Source organism: Chrysemys picta, chromosome 1 (genome assembly GCF_011386835.1).
Source record: "Chrysemys picta bellii isolate R12L10 chromosome 1, ASM1138683v2, whole genome shotgun sequence".
NCBI lineage: Eukaryota > Metazoa > Chordata > Testudines > Emydidae > Chrysemys > Chrysemys picta.
The window spans coordinates 316,641,888-316,658,521 of record NC_088791.1 but is presented as its reverse complement, the minus strand read 5'-3'; the positions used below and the strand labels follow the sequence as shown (position 1 = coordinate 316,658,521).

At 37.5% G+C, this 16,634-nt stretch overlaps 1 protein-coding gene across 4 annotated transcripts in view; it reads left to right on the top strand.

Annotated features, from left to right (window-relative positions):
- Positions 1–16,634, top strand: part of ZC3H12C (zinc finger CCCH-type containing 12C) — a 58,140-nt gene that overhangs the window by 15,626 nt on the left and 25,880 nt on the right. For 2 of the 4 annotated variants that reach the window (XM_042855098.2, XM_042855101.2), the window contains one exon: positions 12,620–13,383. In XM_042855098.2, the coding sequence (XP_042711032.1) occupies positions 12,692–13,383 (692 nt within the window). In that variant the 5' untranslated portion in view covers positions 12,620–12,691. Of the gene's footprint in view, positions 1–425; positions 5,632–6,237; positions 12,517–12,619; positions 13,384–16,634 lie in introns of those variants that run through there. The other 2 variants (XM_065581450.1, XM_024105857.3) reach the window with 2 other exon arrangements.

Here is a 16,634-nt window from a genome sequence, read left to right as displayed (position 1 = left end):
CACAGAGTGCTTACTTAGGGATGACTAGGCAGGTATTTTAGGCCCTGATACTGCTGGCAGCTCTGTGTGGACAGGCCATTTACTTTGATGGGTCCGCACATGGGCATAGCATTGCTCCTACAACGAGCAGCTTGCATGGTTAGGGCCTTAGTCAGCAAACATCCAAGAAAAGGTCAGAGCTATATTTATACCCACAAAACATTGTGAGAATAAATGCTATTATGTTAACATTTTTAATTTTCTGTCCTCATTAATACAAATATTATATCATACCATCAACAACAATGCAACTGTTTGGGTGTCTTAGTCTATGTCTGCACTGCAATTAAAAACCCATGGCTGGCCCATGCTAGCTGACTCGGACTCCTGAGGCTCGGGCTATAGGTATGCTTAATTGCAGTGTAGACTTCCAGGCTCGGACTGCAGCCTGAGCTCTGGGACCCTCCCACCTCATTGGGTCCTAGAGCCTGAGCTCAAGTCCAAGCCCGACAGTCTATGTTACAGTTAAATAACCCCTTAGCCCAAGCCCCATGAGCGTGAGTCAGCTAGCACAAGCCAGCAGTGGGTGTCTTAATTGCAGATATACCCATAGATCACAAATATTTAGTGTGCTTTAACAGGTTTTTCCTGGAACCCAATGGTCTCTCAATATTTGAGGACTCTTTCATACAGAGGGCCTACAGTGATACATATCCATATCTTACCAAGTTATATGGATGTATAGAAACGGATGAGTCTCCTCTCCAAAGCCAAAATATTCCTTGCCATTTGGTTTTAATTCAAGCTATAGTTATTTTAGATTGTTTAAAGAACTTTAATATTTTTACCACAAGTAAGAGAAGTGGCTCTGAATTTAGAAATAAGCAACTAAGACTATTTAGATGAAATTTTAAAGAAAGACTGAATAGCAAAGAGAGGGTAAATTGAGTGCTCCCATTGCCTGTGAATCTTGCTGCCTTATTGAGGCATTTTGCATTAGCCATTGTAAGATTGAGAATATTAGAACTGGTGGTTCTGGTATTTCAGTTCTTATAAGAATTGTTCTTTCTTACAAAATAGCTTGGAAGTTACAATTTCACTTCCTCCTTGCCTAGGGAAAACTATTGCTCATCTTTGTCATAAAAGTGTGTAGTTATCTTGATTGGCAGGGACCTTTCCGCTATTTAGTTCATCCCACAGCATAATTGTAGGATTCATTTTGTAGTGCAGATCTGCATTTGGATTTAGTCTATACAGAAGTTTGCTCAGTTTTGAAGGTGATGCTTTAAGGTGCTGTATTTTGAATGTTTTGCACCTGCTAAGATATTGATTAGTGATCAACAAACACTGAGAAGATTGCCAACTCCTAATTTTAGGAATAAAAGGTTCTTTTCTGGAGCTGCCAAGTGCAACATTAAATATATGGATATTTTTGTAATGCAATAATAGTCAGATTTGTCTGAAGTATGAATGCTAAAATCAAAATCTTTCTACTTGTCTCTGTTTATAATGATATGTGCTTAACTTGTCTTCTAAAATGTATTCTTGCAGAAATAAAATTCTATTTTTGTGGATTATAGTGGCCTTCGTACAAGGTTGTACAACAAGGAAACATGTTGTTGGGATAAATCGCATTGTTTCTAGTATTTTTCTGCAGCAATACTTTTTAGCAGGTTGAAATTACTGGAGGACTGTGACTTCTGTACATTTTAAATTAATATAATTTTGTTTTAAGTAAGCTTTTGTTTTCAGCATGTTTTGGAATAACAAGAGTTTGCTAGCACTAGAGGATTGTGCTGGACATTTTCTATAGACGTGATATCCTGATAACTTTGCCTTACCTCCATTTGGCCATTCTGTTCAAGTTTCCCTGCTGCTCCAGCTCTCCCTCTGTGGGTCTTTTGCCTCTTCCCATGCAGTTCCTCCTCCTTCCCCTGGCTGTGTTTCCTCCAGGACTCTAGTATTCTCCCCCCTGTCTTTTTGTGTGCAACCCTGAAATGTCCTTTCATCCTGATGTCCTCCAAAGTTAGTCAGGGCTAGTTGTCTGTAACCATCTTATGTTCTTTGCGTGGTAGTCTATTTAATGTTTTAATAAAATAGTGCTAGGAACTTAATGATGAGCTTTGATGCAATTTCTGGTCTCACTAAAGGGCAAGAAAATAGAATCATTAGCCTCTCCAGATGGGTAAGAGGCTAGAAGTCGGAGGACCCACTATGCATTCTGCATTTCAATGACCAGCTATAATCTTAATTTTCTGTATTGTATTTTAAATACAGCAGTGGGAAATGGCTAGACTGGTCAGTTTGCTGGATCTGAATGTTTTAGCTGCAGAAGTAGAGTTTTCTTTGTTCATCTGCTGTGTGTACTTTCTAGTAATGCCATTATAGCCTGTCACAAATGTGACAGAGATCCTCATTGTTTCCTGCTAAGGTTTCTTTGTTGCCCTCATTGTTCCCAGTAGGAAATCTAGTTACTGGTTAAAACCCTAATATGAATGTTCTTCTGTCAGCCATGAGCATGATTTGATAAAATGGTTCTGACGTCTCTTAAATCTTGAGCATTTCCAATTTATTTTAAGGAAGTGCTGAGAAAATTATTCAGGGGAGAAAACTATTGAGACTGATTTGAACAATTGACTAATGTTTTTACATAATGTTAAATTGTATTTAAATTTAATGTAATTATATTTTTTAAAAGTAGTTTACACTGGCTTACTTAAAATATAACCTACTGACCTGTTTGATATCTTAAACACCTAATTTGATATTGGTCTTTGTCAAAGTTGCACTACACCATTTCCCAGTAATGCTCGCATGGAGATGAACCAAAGGTAACTTAAAGTAGCTTTCTTTGTTTCAAAAAGGCATGGGATCTGGAAACTTTTTTAAACAAGAAAATAGTGAAGGGGTGACTTGTATCAAATGGTAACCTAATATTTAAAATAACATTTAAAGTCACGTCATCCACCTGCACTAATGTGCATTTGTGTTATAGAACAATAAATATACTACTTGTATTATACTACCAAAGTTCTCCTCAGTTCATCGTTCCTGTACTTTGACTACATCATATGTCCCTTTTGCCAAAATAAGCATTTCTGTCACCAGGTACAAAGCGTCTGTCTCAACTCTGACAGGGCTTGAACTAAAGGCTAGCAAAGTGATGCTGCTTGCGTTTAAGGTCAGTGCCTATCACTAGGTAAACCAGACTGGCTCCTTATTTCTCCTACAGATGTTTTAATATGCTTAACATTATCCAATACCAGCAACTGAGGTAGTCTAAATACCACAGCAGGGACTGATTAGCTTTTTCAGATCACTGCCTTTATTTGCTGTTTGCAAAGAAGCTTAATCCAGTGCTGGAGACCAGGCTTCCTGCTGTGCACTTGGGTAGCTTTCTCTCATTCTTTGTGTTCACAGTGGCAGAAATTAGTGAGAAGACTTCTCCTGCCTCAGAATTAAAAACTTCAAAATAGTAATGATAGTAGCTGTTCTTGTGGGTGTTTAATGGACAGTGTAAAGAGGTTGTATTTGGTTGGATTTTTGATTTGCAGTTTTCTAAATTCATCTGCTGCTATCTCCAGAAGGTTTAGGTGCAGAAATGCATGCAGCATTGGATTTTGCACTTGATAATATTTGCTCTATATCGGTAAATCTGGACATCTGATAAACTTTTGTCTTACAGTATGATGATGCGGGGATTCATTTGTTTTCCTGAAACATTTTAAAATTCAAATGCAAATTGGAAAATGCCTGAAATTAACAATCCTAATAATAAACTATTTGTATTCTGGGAGCCCTCTAAACCACAGCAAATGGTCTCAAATAGATTTCCTTGGCCTGTGAGAATAGACAAACAGATGCTTCAGCTTGATTTTCAATATTGCTTATCTGTTCATTGAATGGAACTGAAAGTCATTTAATATACTTGTGCCTCAGCCTTGTTTCATCTGAATTGAGCTTTCTTGTGTAAAGTTACTAAAAACAAAGGCCATGATTTGAAAGTCCGAGATTTGGTCTGCTTTCTTACCAAACACCAAAACTACACATTGGGCTGTTTGTAGGATCCAATTATTTGGGAAGGAAGAAGGGGACAAGTGGGTATTCTGGGGCCCATGCCCCCTGGATGTAGCTTAAAAAAAAAAAAAAAAAACACAGGTGACCCAGGTGCTTGTTAAACCCAGAGAAAATATTGGATTTTAGGAGTTTTAAAGAAGTATAATTGGGCTGCAGTATCAGTATTCACAGTGATTTATAATTTATATAAAGGATGAAGATTTTCCAATCTTCTTCTGTTCCATTGCATAACATTGGATGGCTTTGTACATATTTTGGCCTTTCTGACAATAACTTGAGGTCCCTTGAAGGTCGGGTGTGGGGGGGAGGGTGAATGTCCCCTTTGCCTCCCTGGTAGCAAATGGCTGTTGTCATGTTGCTAAATGTAGTAAATTGCAGGTCTTTTATTAATAAAAAATTTGTTTTGGACATTTTCTTTTAGCTTAGAGACATACTGTCTCCACAAGGAAGAAAAATTTTAAAACCTGCTTACCTAGTGACTTAACTTCCAAAATATATATTTAGATTATCTATACAAACTGCAGGAAACCAGGGAGATTTCTGCTTCAAGTGTAAATCTGTAGTATAAGTTTTTCTTCTTACAAAAGCCTGAACGTTGATGACTGCAACAAATAAATTTATTGTTGAAGTGGTGCTAGCACAGTTCCTCTTTCCTTTATATATGTTTATTAATGTTCTAATGCCATTAGTAAGAAAAATCCCATATTTTATGCTTAAAATTGATATTTTTGCAGTTTAATAATTTATCAAAACTTTTTCTATTGAAACTGAAATTCTTACTCTAAACATTGTATTTGGTTTTAGTTGTGTATAAGTACAAGTTCATCAGGCTTATTGGTACATAAATAAAAGTAAAGTTTCAGGAAATTCAGAGTGTGCTTTTGAATGTATTTATGTATAATATTGGCTTCTTAACAGACCTCCTGTTGCACTGCATCGATAAGGATTTATTTTATTAACAGGAAAAAGAAAATACACACAATCACTGCTGTGATATTTTCTATATATTTTTAATTTGCCAGCAAAAGCTACAAGGTTTTTGTAATAGACTTGGCTATATCCTTTAGGTTTTGGTTTTTATAGAAACTTTTACTACTTAAAAATAATTCCTTTCTTTGTTGCATGTATTAGAAACAATGAGGAAAAGCTGAAGTCTGCCCAAGCCAGGTGTTTCTTGCTGGCAGCCTGCTCCCTAATGACTCTGGCGCTCATACAGCAGCTGCCTGCTAGTCTCCTTTGTATGGCCTATTGTTGCTGCACACCCCTCGTTAATACACATGCTGCCTGGGGCAGACCCTGAGAATGACATCAACTTGCTTATCTTAGAAACCTACAAACCTGATACAGGGTGGGGAGGTTGCCTTGCATCTGCCTGGCCAACTAATTGTGAATTCTCTGGCCTATGATTGGCTGTTGTTCCACTCAGTAATAGGTTAAGCAAAGACATTGCCATTCCATCTGTTCAACCATTCATTGTTCTGCTTGCTTGCCTGGAAGTCTGCAGCTGAAATCGTGTTAAGGAGTTGCTTCTGGAACTGCTACAAGAAACCAATGTCTCTGTGTTTTCCAGCTAACGTAAGTATTTGGACTACTCTCTGCAGGGATTGAAAAGTTTCACCATTCTAACACTTCAGTACATCTTACCGCGTTCTCAACAAAATAAATAGCCATACACATCACAAAATCTCCAAATTTTGGGGGTGTTTAAAAAAAAAAAAATTTACATCTGAAAAATAATTGCATGAAAGGGTGATCTTTAACTTGATACATTCTGTAAGGAACTTGTAGGAGCAAATGTATTGCTGGGGGTGGAAATGACAGTCAGAACTCTTCAGGGGAACTAGATTTTCTGCACTCTTTGGGTGACTTCAACTTAAATTTCAATGTTTTATCCTTTGTAAATATGCTATAATATTTTATAGATTTGCCCATTTTACTAAATTATGGTGAAATTTGAAAAAATTAGCTAAGATTAGGAGGAACATCACTTGGGGACAATGTCTGAACTTAAAGGGATGGATTTAGGGCAGGATATAACATTAGTTCTTTGGAGCTACTCTCAGGTGGTAACATGATCTAGTCAAAGCTTCTGTGATTTCAAAGTCATTCTTACGTTTATAAAATTAGCCAACACATTATTGTGCAGTTTTTAATCTATTTTGTTTTATATTTTGGGTTCAGATATTAGGTTGAAGAACACATACAATGTATACTCCATGAACCAGTGTTCCAAGGATCCTCTAAAGAAAAAACACTACAAAGACCTTCATATACCAGTTGGGAGGGAAAGAGGGCACATAAAAGGGTTAAAAAGAGGTTTGCATTTCTACCACATGCCCTATTGTGTGAACATATGCATAAGTCTATTGAAAGTTTTCAGAAGATGGGCAGGCCACCAGTTGCTGGTCTCCTGCAGTTCCAGTAGACATCTGTTGCCCCAGAGCATTAACCAATCTGTTCAATGGGACATCCTTCCTTTGTTAGATAGAGTGATGCAGACAACAGTACTCCCTTGAAATACAATGGTAATTAAACATACAGAAACTACTGCAGGAGGTATTTATTACATATTCATTATTTTATTTGCATTGTTGCAATATCTTTGCCATTTGGGAAGCTAGGACATTTGTTTCTATATTGGTAGTCTGAAGTTCTATATGACAAACAGTTGTGTTTTTTTTTTAACAAGCTGTGGTCTAAATATTTACTGCTTGCTGTTTAGAAGATCTAGGAATAATTTAAGTATCCTTGTGTAAAAAACCAAACTCTTTCACTGTTGTAGGATTTGTCTTTAAAAATGTAAGCTCTTTTAAGGACACATGCAATTGCTATTATAAAAATTTTGTTATAACACGCTGTTTCACTTATTGCACCATGTAAAGTTTGCATTAAACTATTATGAATTTCAGCTGTAACTGGACAGCTTTCATAATATTAAAAGTTTGCACCTGACCTCTTGAAAAGTAGAACTGTCTAGTTCAAAATAAATTAATGCTGGTAGTTAGTGGAAAATAGTTTTGCTACTGAATTTGAAGAACAGTAGATGGAAAAAGGATGCAATTCTGTAACATAATGGCATCCACAGTGTTAAATGTAAACCCCTTACTTAACAAGTGTGTTTGATGATAAATGGACATAGTATTTGATGATGATAGTATAGTAATCCTATAATAATGGAGCCTGTTTAAATATGAAGCCACATTTGGTTGTATAGCTTTGAAGGGGGAGGGTTATGATTTGCAGGCTTTTTGGTGTAAAGAATATAAGTACGTATGCATTCATAAGTTAAGAACCCTTCCTTTTCTTTGTAATGACTGGATTGTTTATCACACAGAATAGCCAATGGAAGATTATATATTTTATATTTAAAAATTTTATAAATTCAAAACTATTGCTTAGTAGTTGTATTGAAAGCATAAGAACTAAGTACAATAATTTAGTTATTAGGTTTATTTCATTGGCTACTCATTTGTGGTGTTGATACACTTTTTATTTTAGATCTAGATATAAAATAAAAAGTGTATCAACACACACACATATATCAAAATAGTTCATAGCAAGTATTTTCATCTAGATTACATGGTATCTATAAAGTTGTACTGAGAACATGGTTGATAAGAAAAGAGTTTTATTGAAAATAAAGGACACAGAGAGCTTTTACGTTTTTATGTTACTCCTTGAATAAATTCATTCTCTTTATTTCTGGTGGGTTTCATTATGCTGTCAACAGGTGCATTAACATTTGACTGAAAGAAGCAAAAATAATTTAGGTTAGTTTGCTCAGGTAGAGTGACTGCCATTTCTCTCTTCACTCTCTAATAAACTCTATTAGGATTTAATTATGATATCTAATTTTCATCGTTCTAATCAATGAATATTGTATAGGACATTGTGTTGGGAGCTCCCAAGCCTAAAAAGGAGGTGCTGCAGCAGATTATTTGCTGCCTATCACAGATGATGTAGAATTTGTCTGAACATACATAGCACTTGCATGCAGGTCTGACAGCAGGAATAGTATGCTGCTTATGCAAAACTTAAAGGTAATATTTCAGAATCCTTATGCTTTGTGGTTGTAGTGGATTTTTGTATTAAAACACTAGTTAAAATAACAATAGTATGCTTAAGTCAATTAAATACTGTTTGTGTGGGCTTTGAAAGCTGCAACTACTGTAGTATCTCTTTGCAGAAGAGAAGGTTACTCACCCAGTGCAGTAACTGAGGTTCTTTGAGATACGTGTCATTTTGAAAGAATATTATGTTTATAGTTACGATAAAACTTTAATGAGAAACAATTAGAATATGACATCAGGAAATAACAATACATTAATCTTAACTAATTTAAATGCATGTCAAGATAGGTTTATCCTGTTCTGATAGTGTCAAAAAAGAAAAGTACTACATTTAGTTCAGTGCTAAAATGGCATTTCACAGTACATGGATTTGGGCAGTGACCCATTATCTTGGTGTATTCTATTAGGGCAATACATGAGCTGACCCAACTTTTCAGTCCAGCTTAAAAATGTTGCCCATTAAATATACTTCATCCAGTCAGAGCAGATTGTGGGGTTTATGGAACAATGATGTCGGAGCGTCCAGATTGGTTTGGCAGCTGCATTGTTCTCAGAGGGTAAACCAGACGCACTTAAGTCCCCGTCTTTTTCATAGGCTTTTGTTCATAGCAAATTATTCTTTCACTGTGCTAGCATTCATGATGGCATGTTAAAGGAGTGCATCCTAGCAACTAAAGGCTGGTTGCTAGGCAGCCTAGCTTCCAATAGGTTTTTCTTGTTTAAGATACTTTTTGGTGGCAGTTCTATGGAGGCCACAGTGTGGGTTTTTAACTGTATCCTTTTATTGAGATACTGTTGTGATTTGTTACTGGCACTAGGCTATCCAGTGTATTACAGTAGTTAATAAATCACCAAGTATAAAGGTTCACTTCCTAAATTCCCTTTGTATTTAATCTGCAGTATTGCTTGAACTCATAAAGATCCCTATAAAGAAAATGAACATTGACTGATATACTGCAAGAGACAGCATCACAATCACTCTGCCTTTTAACTAAATCAGATCTATACAGAAAAATATATTCTACTTTTAACTTCTATCAGTCTAAACTAGATTAAACTGCTGGAAAAAAATGCTCTTTGTTTTCAAATTAAAAATGGTAAGTTATCAAGTAGGACAATTTAGTTAATACAGCTATTTACTGAAAAACTGTACTGCTGTGGAGATGTCCTAACAATGCATTTAAAAACTTTTTTTTTAATTGAATCATGGTTGGCATTTTCACTTCTCTCACATTTGTCTCAAGAGAAGTCTTCATGAGTTGTCATGTGCATTCTGCATACTTTATTTTTTTTCCCAGCAAATGAACTAAAACTCCGCAAATGACTCAGTACTCTTAAATATATACTATTTATTTATCAGGTCGGGAGATTATTTATTCAAACGAAAGAAATTTTGTATCTTGGGTAAATTTAAACTATGGATAATTGTTAATGGAATGGAGACAATGGAGTTGTGTTTAATACAATGATTTTTCTCAGTGTGATTTCAATCTGGTTTGTGGCCACACTATATATGACATTCAAGCACTGCCTCCTGTGTATGTATCTTGCTTAATTTTTGTCCTGCATGAACTAGAAGAGCTGTTGTTTGTTTTTCTGTTTCATCCTTATCTAATTCATGTTATTGTTTTAATGTTAGTCCTGCAACATGAGCAATTTAGCCCATTTTTAACAATGAGAGAGAAGCAGATATTTTACTTTTTCATAACGGAAACAGTTCTGCTTTATGCCAGAATTCTCTTTCAAGAGAACAAAAAGTAAAGGAAGTAATAAGTTCCTTTTAAACAGATTATGGAGATAACTTTTATGAGGAAATAGATATATGAAAAATAGTTAATCTACAATAATGTGAACTCCTCCAGTAAACTTGGGTGGGTGGGGCTTTTATGAGGCACAGAAAACCACAATCTGCTTTATTCTAGATCTCCTATATACTTTCCATCTCTGCATTTAGGCCCTGATCCAGAAAAGTACTTATGCACATGCCTAAGCTTAAGCATGTAACTTTATTGAAATTAATATTTAAGTGCTTTGCTGGATTGCTCTCATTTACTTCAGTAGACTTTGAATCAGCCCATAGTTCCAAGTCTTGCTTTGTTTTAGTCAGAAGTGCTACTTTGAGAATATTCAAAGTGTTTCTTGATTTGCCTGGACTTAATAAAGGAATTTAGGAATGTGTAGTGATGTTTACCTGACTGAATTAATACTCTGTTTCAGGATTCATTGGACTATGTTTATTCTATCATTAACCCATTTCCCTGATTAGTGAAATATAAAGGGGAACAAAGGGGACCCAAGGAACTATAGACCAGTCAGCCTAATTTTGATATCTGCAAAGTTACAAATTATTAAACAATACATTTATAAGCACCTAAAGGATATTAAGTTAATAAGTAATAGCCAATATGGATTTGTCAAGAACAAATCATGCCAAACCAACCTAATTTCCTTGTTTGACAGGGTTACTGGCCAAGTGCATAGAAAGCAATCTGTAAACAATATATATCTTTATTTTTAGTAAGCCTTTTAACACAGTTCCACGTGACAGTCTTATAAGCAAACTAGGGAAAGTGGTCTAGATGAAATTATGATAGGGTGTATACAATACTGGTTGTTAGACTGTATTTAAAGAGTAATTATCAATTGTTTGCTGTCAAACCGGGGCAGGGGCAGAGGCAGAGGGGGGAGGAATATATCTAGTGGGATTCCACAGAGGTCTATCCTGGGTCTGATACAATTCAATATTTTCATTAATGACTTGATGGTGGAGTGGAGAGTATAATTATAAAATTTGCAGATAACACCAAGATGGGAGATGTTGCTAGCATGTTGGAGGACAGGGTTAGAATTCAAAATGACCTTGACAAATTGGAGAATTTGTCTGAAATCAGCATGTTGAAATTCAGTAAAGACACATGTGAAATACTACACTTAGGAAGGAAAAATCAAATGCAGAACTATAAAATGGGGTACAACTCAATATTGTAATACTTCAGAAGAGGATCTGGGGGTTATAGAGGACCACAAATTGAATATGAGCCAACAATGTGAAGCAGTTGCAAAAAAGGAAAATGTCATTCTGGTGTGTATTAACAGGAGTGCTGAACATAAGACACCAGTGGTATTATCCCACTCTACTCGGCATGGTGAGCTGGAGTTCTGTATCCAGTTCTGGGCACCACAATTGAAGAAAGATGTGGCTACATTGCAGTGAATCCAGAGGAGAGCAACAAAAATTATAAAAGGCTTAAAAAACAACATATGAGGAGAGGTTAAAAAAACTGGGTGTGTTTAGTCTTGAGAAAAGAAGACTGAGAAAGGACCTGATAAGTCAAAGATGTTAAGGGGTGTTATAAAGAGGATGGTGGGGTTGTTCCCCATGTCCACTGAAGGTAGGACAAGTAGGAACGGGCTTCAGCAAAGGAGATTTGTTTGATATTAAGGAAACCTTTCTAACTATAAGGGAAGTTAAATTCTAGACTAGGCTTCCAAGGGATATGGTGGAATCCCTGTCATCGGAGGCTTTTAAGAACGGGTTAGACAAACACCTGTCAAGGACGGTGTAGATGTACTTGGTCCTGCCTTGGTGAAGGAAGCTAGACTAGATGACCTCCTGAGGTCCCTTCTGACCCTACCTTTATATGATTCTGTGATAATATAGTAATATGCTAGTTCCCTTGTATTAAATGGAAGGTCTAAGCCACTTAGTATAAAAACTTTTCCATAGCAGTACTCATATGTTTTATAGCTGCACTTCTTATTTATTACACTGTTTAGTAATATTATCTTTGAGACTACATCCACACTGGAAAATAAAAAACCCACAGCAGCAAGTCTCAGAGCCAGGTCAACTGCCTCCAGCTCACAATAAGAGCCTAAAAATAGCAGTGTAGATATTCCTGCGTAGGCTGGATCCTGGGCTCTGAGACCCATCCCCCTTGCCTGAGCAGAAATATTTACACTGCTATATTTAGTCCCATAGGGCCAGTGTAAGTCAGCTGACCAAGGGTCAGAGACTTACAGCCACGTTTTGGGTGGGTTGGTTGGTTGATTGGTTTCTTTTGCAGTGTAGGTATACCCAGTGACAGAATATCACAGTTACTTTAACTCTGAACAAAAGACTCCTGTCCACACACTACTTTATTTTCAAACAACTTTTAAGGAAAACCAGTTTATATAAAAACTAATTTTTGAATGTATTCATCAGTTTAGATGTAAATACTTTTTGAAAACTGTTTAATAATACTCTGTTCATCAATCAAACAGGATTGATTTTATTGGAAAGTTCTCTCTGTTTGAAGAAGTGTATGAAACTTGCTGCACGTAAACACTAGTTTGTTTACAAATGCAACCAACTTTAAGTGAAGAGGGAATTTCCTCGAATGTGAAGGTATTTTTAAGTTGGCAAAGAAGCAGAGTCCCAAAGGAAACAACAAGAAAACCCAAAACAAAATAAGAGCTAACTAGTTACAACACTTTTATTTCTTCTGTAGGAATACGGGACACTTTATATTCAGGAATACAGGAAAAACAGCAAAGTGGAATCGAGTACATGCAGCAGCTTCATGGGCTTGAAGGATCATCTGGGGCATGACCTAGGCCATCTTTATGTGGAGCGCACTGACACACAAATAAATGCAGTTGGATCTTGGTCAATGGTGGAGAAACCAACAATGGATAAAGTTAACTCTAGGAAGGAAGATGCAGATAAGGAGGCATCTGAGGAGACTGGAAGCTCCAGTTGTGATTCAGAAGAGAGCACAAATTCTGATAACGAGTCAGAGAGACTGAATAACATTACAGCAGAATCACATCTGCTACCTAAGACTCACCGACAACTGTGCAGGTCTCCCTGCTTACAGCCTCATGTACGAAAACGTAACGAAATCTTACAAGACCTTAAGATAGAGGAGGCCCAGATAGTATCTAAGGAAGTAAAGAAGCCCCCTGATGTGGTGAAGGAATATCAAACCAAACTGGAGTTTGCACTTAAGTTAGGTTACTCTGAAGAACAGGTTCAACTTGTGCTAAATAAGCTTGGCACTGATGCTTTAATCAATGATATTTTGGGAGAACTTGTCAAACTTGGAAATAAAACTGAGACTGACCAGCCTGTAAATAATGTTAACACTAACATAATGCGTGAAGCATCTTCCATAGAGTCTCAGAGGTCTGAGTCTCCATTTCAGGAGGATGTGACTGAAGATGGAGATAACCTGAGGCCAATAGTTATTGATGGCAGCAATGTGGCAATGAGGTATGTGGCAACGAGGCATTGATTTACTGATACATTACGTTACCTATTATATGGAAATTGCATTATCTTGCGCAGTTAGAGCACTGATGTGCTGTATGATTACACATCTATAACAGTACATTGGTTCTCATTTGCATAATCACAGTATGCTTATTTTTCATCAATGCAATATGCAAACCCCTGTATTCAAAGGGCCATTAGCCAGTCAGAGTGCATTATCAGTAATTGCAACTATACATTAATTATGCAGATCTCTCTACTTTGGCTATTATTAAATTCTCTCCACTTTGATCAATATTAATTATAGATCTGGAAAAGTGAACAATGAGGGGGCACGTTTGATAAATGACATGAAATTACTATCATCTCTTGAAATCAGAGAAACCTGTGAGGAACTTAAGAGGGACCTAACAAAACTAGGTTTATGGGCAACAACATAATACAAGAACAAGGAAACATCCAGTGAAAGACAGTAAATTCAAACCTGATCAAAGAAAATTCTTTTACTCAATGCCACTAGGTATCACTGAAGCCAACTGTTTAGCAGGCACCATTTCTATGAATAGTTGCACCATCCAAAGTTACCTATGATAAGGTAAAATAGCTGGGGTATAACCCCTCACGCTTCAAGTCATAAATCAAACTCTAATGGATTGGCTTAGTAAAAAAATTATCCTATTGGGTAGGTTTATTCCACAATGAGGCATCTTTCCTCTGAAATAGCTGGTACTGGCCACTGTCAGAGATAGGATACTGGACTAGATGTTACAGCAATTCCTGAGACTGCAGTCTTCAGAATTTCAATGACATGCCCACAGAAGAACATATCTGCACACATCACACACCCATCTTCACCTGTAACTGTAGATAAGGAAATACTCCTGGGGCTTGTCTATATTACCCGCTGGATCGATGGTCAGCGATTGATCCAGCGGCGGTCGATTTATCGCGTCTAGTCTAGATGCGATAAATCAACCGCCAAGCGCTCTCCCATTGACTCCGGCACTCCACCAGGGCAAGAGGCACAGGAGGAGTCGACGGGAGAATGTCAGCAGTCGACTTATTGTAGTGAAGACACCACAGTAAGTAGATCGAAGTACGTCAACTTCAGCTACATTATTCACGTAGCTGAAGTTGCGTGACTTAGATCGATTTTCTCCTCCCCCCCCCCCCCACCCGCTCCCCCAGTGTAGACCAGGCCTTAGTTGTGTGTAGGAAGGAGCTGGCCTTCCTTAGGTCAAGGAAGGGTGGAGGAGGGAAGTATTGAAGATACTGGGATGAGCAACGTCAGAAATCAAGGTGACCATACTTTATGTGGGCGTATGGATAGGAAATTGTTTGGTAGCTAATTGGAGCACAGGGATTTATACTAGCAAATCCTACCATAGTATTTAGAAGGAAAAGCCATTTCAGCATAGTAATAATTTGTGGATACTTCTTGTTATCTTAGTAGTAAAACTTTATATAAGAAACTTCAGGGCTTGGGGCATCTGAGTTTATTTAGTTCATGATCGTAATTACATGGTAAACAGAGTATTGTCAAATGTAATTTAAGTATAGATAACTCTAGCAACTGGATAATTTCAGTAGATTTAAGTAAAAGCAATTAACCCATAAATGCAGGTTGCTACCTTCTTTCCAAACTCTGAATGCTAGTATTTCCTATCCACTCACCTTTTAATTTCTTCGGCCAAGTTGCACATCTGTTTAGTTTTCTCCTAATTCTTTCCATGTGATATGCTGTGTCTTGTTTTTTAGCTGTCTCTTACTATAAAAGAGCCTGATTGTAAATACTGAATATGTTCAAGTTAACATAACAAGTAGACAGTATCCTAATACTCTAACTAAAAGTGATCCAGAGACTTCTGAAATACATCCACATTTTGTAAAACTTAATTTTATGTGGTTACAGAACTGTTTTTATAAAATGTTTAGAGGTGTTCCTTTTAGCAAAAACAGATACACAGGTTTGGAAGACTGCCATTATAGTTTTGCTCATTGTTGGTTTATTCCTTCTTAGTTCTTTAACTGTTAAAGCCAAATCCTCCACTGCTCTATGACAGCTTTGTGCTAATCTGTTGATGCAAAGATGCCATAAAAATGGTTGAACCAATGTTAAGGATTACCTCTGTGTACAGGAATTCTTAGATGGGGCTTGACTGGGGGGAAAAGGGGACATTGGTTAAGGGATCGCAGTGCCCTGGGTTTCCCTAGCAGCAATTTCTGGAACCCAAATGGCCCCTAGGTGCCAGGAGCAGCATCTCTAATCTGGACCTGATTACTGACCCAGCACTAAAGCTGTTTGAGGGGAGCAATACTGGCACACTTTTTATAAGCCTCACTTCCCTACGTGTTACACCAGACACCCCTTGGAAGCAACTGAGAACTTGGCTATCCATTTTTAATAGACACTCAACTCTATATAAAGTCTGACATGCAGACTTTCCTATGTTCAGTTGTTGCCTTAACCACCTCTGTAAAATGAGTCAAAATTGAATGTGTGCTGTGCTACATAGAACCCAATTTGATTAAAACAAATATTTTTCTGCAGGAAGATGCTGCACCAAAAAGTCAGAAGCTCGCAGTATCTTTTGTGGGTTTTCATAGAATATAAAAGACACTCATGATAATTATAGGGCTAGATTCTGGTTTTTACAGCCAGAAGTATGTTGAACAAGGTGCAGAGAGGCTGGGCTGTTTTATAGTGTAGAATTTTGGATGACTTTGCCACAATTCCTCTGTCTAGATCAGTGGCCCCTAAACTGTGGGGCATCACCTCTTGGGGGACAGGGAGGGAGTGCCACCCAGTCCCACTCTGTCTGCTGCCTGGCCCCTCTCCCAGCCCCTGGCTCCAGCCATAGCTCTGCTCCAGCCCTTGCTCCAACCCCAGGCCAGCTCTGTCCTCATTCCCTCTCTGCCCCCATCCCCAGTTCTGCCACCAGCTTTGCCTTTAGCCCAAGATCCTCTGCTGAGCTACCTGTGCAGTAATGGAGTGGGGGTGTGGACAGATTGCATTCCTGGTAAGCGGGGGGCACTATCGGAGATGTTTGAGCACCGGTGATCTAGATGTTTCAGTGATGTGATGTGCATGAATGAGTGGTGAGTATCTGCATATGCTTAATTGGCTGTTCAACTATCATTGCAGTGCATGCTTTCCCCACTCCTCATTACACCTAGTTGATTGATGTTAAGGAGCCATGATACTTCTTGCCTATTTTTGAATAGCTAGCAGGAAACAATGACTGTATTCC